The sequence below is a fragment of the Geospiza fortis genome, unplaced genomic scaffold (genome assembly GCF_000277835.1).
Source record: "Geospiza fortis unplaced genomic scaffold, GeoFor_1.0 scaffold85, whole genome shotgun sequence".
NCBI classification, from domain to species: domain Eukaryota; kingdom Metazoa; phylum Chordata; class Aves; order Passeriformes; family Thraupidae; genus Geospiza; species Geospiza fortis.
Window position 1 is genome coordinate 724,405 of NW_005054358.1, and position 1,700 is coordinate 726,104.

Genomic DNA, 1,700 nt, shown 5'->3' on the forward strand with positions numbered 1-1,700 from the left:
GGGCCCCCGGGTACGTGGGGTTCTCCCGCTGCTGCTCGGCCGGGACGATCTTCATGGCCCTGTCCAGGCAAGGCTTCAGGCTGGCGCCAGCCCCCGCGGGGTCATCTGCGTAGCTGGAGATGCCGGGTCCTGCCGCAGGGAACCGGTGATGGAGAGAGCCCAGCGCCACCCCGCAGGGACGGCACAGCAGGGGACACGTCCACACAGGAATCCCACCCAGGGCTTTTTTGTTGCTTGCCCCAGGTAGTCCCGACCCGTGCTTGGAGCTGTCCCGCCAGGAAGCAGCAGCTGTGGCACGGCCCCTCTCCCCGGCAGCCGCAGGAGTTCCTGCTCCGGGCAGAGCGGGAGGGCTGCGGGCTTGCCTGGGGATGCTGAGCGCACACCTGATCCCGGGGGGCCGAAGTGCGGCGCACGGCCAGTCAGTCCTGCAGGAGCTGGGGACAAACAGCTGTTCCCCATTTCCCTGAGGAAGGGGTGGGGTGTCCTGCACCCTCCTGCGAGGGCATGCGGAGCTGATAGGCACACAGAGGTGCCCTTGCACAGCCTCCCTATTTTCACAGCCTGGCACTGGATCTGAGAGCCCAGCATGGTCCTGCATTTGGTAGGGACAGGCGCTGGGGTGGAAATCTCACTCTTTATCTTCCCGGGAGCTTTGACTCAATAACTGCCATTAGCCCAAGCAGCCCTTGCGTTACACTTTGCCCTCGGCCTGACCTTTTCAGTTAACCAGTAACTGCCATGCCGCCGCTGCCGAGCAGGACATGAGGGCAAGGTAAGCTCTGAGCCCTCTTCCCCTTGCCCAGGCACCTCTGCCCTGGCCTGGTGGCCTTTGCTAGCCCCAGCCCAGCTCCATGTACCATTTATCTGCTCCTAGATCTGTTCCCTAGAGTGGGCATTTCCTCCAGAGAGACTTGTCCTTGTGCCAAAGCCTGACATAGCACTTTTGCAATAGGAATGCACGCCCCTGTGGGTATTTAGAAATGCCTGATAAATAACTTAGCGTTTAGCACACCTGGCATGAATCAGCTTTGGTGTGTGGAACAGCCATGCAGGGCAGTACCAAGGCTGGCCAGCCCTGGGTGAGGTGGGCATGGAGAGGGAGGGCAGACCCCAGCACTCACCGGACACAGAGCAGGCCTCCACCTGGGACACGATGCCCGTGCCGTTCTCCTTGTCCGCGCGCCACCGGTAGATGTAGAGGGACGTGTGTGTGGAGCCAGCATCAAACACCAGGCCGTACTGGGGAGGAGAGGGGACACAGGGTGTCAGGGGAGCAGACCAGCGTCTCCTGCTGCAGAGTGAGTGAGAGAAGCTCCAGGAGAGCCATTGGAGCTCCTGGTGGGCAGGGGAGCCTTGAATGGCCAAACAAGACTGGTGCTCACCAGGACAGAAAAAGTCTGGTGCCATTGCAGTTACCTGCTGTGCTGGGGACAAGGATCCATCCCAAGCCCCTGGAGCTGGCAGTGCTTTGGGATGAAAAAGCTGCATGTGCTGTGGGGCCAGGCACAGTGACCAAATTCAGCCAGACCCGCTCCAGTCTGTGCAGGGCGTTGTCCCCATGTTGGTGACAAACAGCACAGCCTGCCTGAAACCCAGGCAAAACCCAACACCCAACAGTAGCCAGCAGCCAAGTAAGAGCTGTGCTCCTCCTGAGGACCCTACCTTGGTGCTGGGGGGCAGAAGCACATCCTTCACATTCA

General features: G+C 60.9%; 1 protein-coding gene across 1 annotated transcript in view; it reads right to left on the minus strand.

Annotated features, from left to right (window-relative positions):
• ENTPD8 (ectonucleoside triphosphate diphosphohydrolase 8) overlaps nt 1-1,698 on the minus strand; it is a gene marked incomplete at its 5' end in the record, with an annotated part of 5,831 nt that extends 4,133 nt beyond the window's left edge. Inside the window, 3 exons of the mRNA XM_005423825.2 lie at nt 1-129; nt 1,122-1,239; nt 1,663-1,698. Coding sequence (XP_005423882.1) covers nt 1-129; nt 1,122-1,239; nt 1,663-1,698 — 283 coding nt within the window. The remainder of the gene's footprint in view (nt 130-1,121; nt 1,240-1,662) is intronic.
• Between the last annotated feature and the right edge of the window lie 2 nt (nt 1,699-1,700).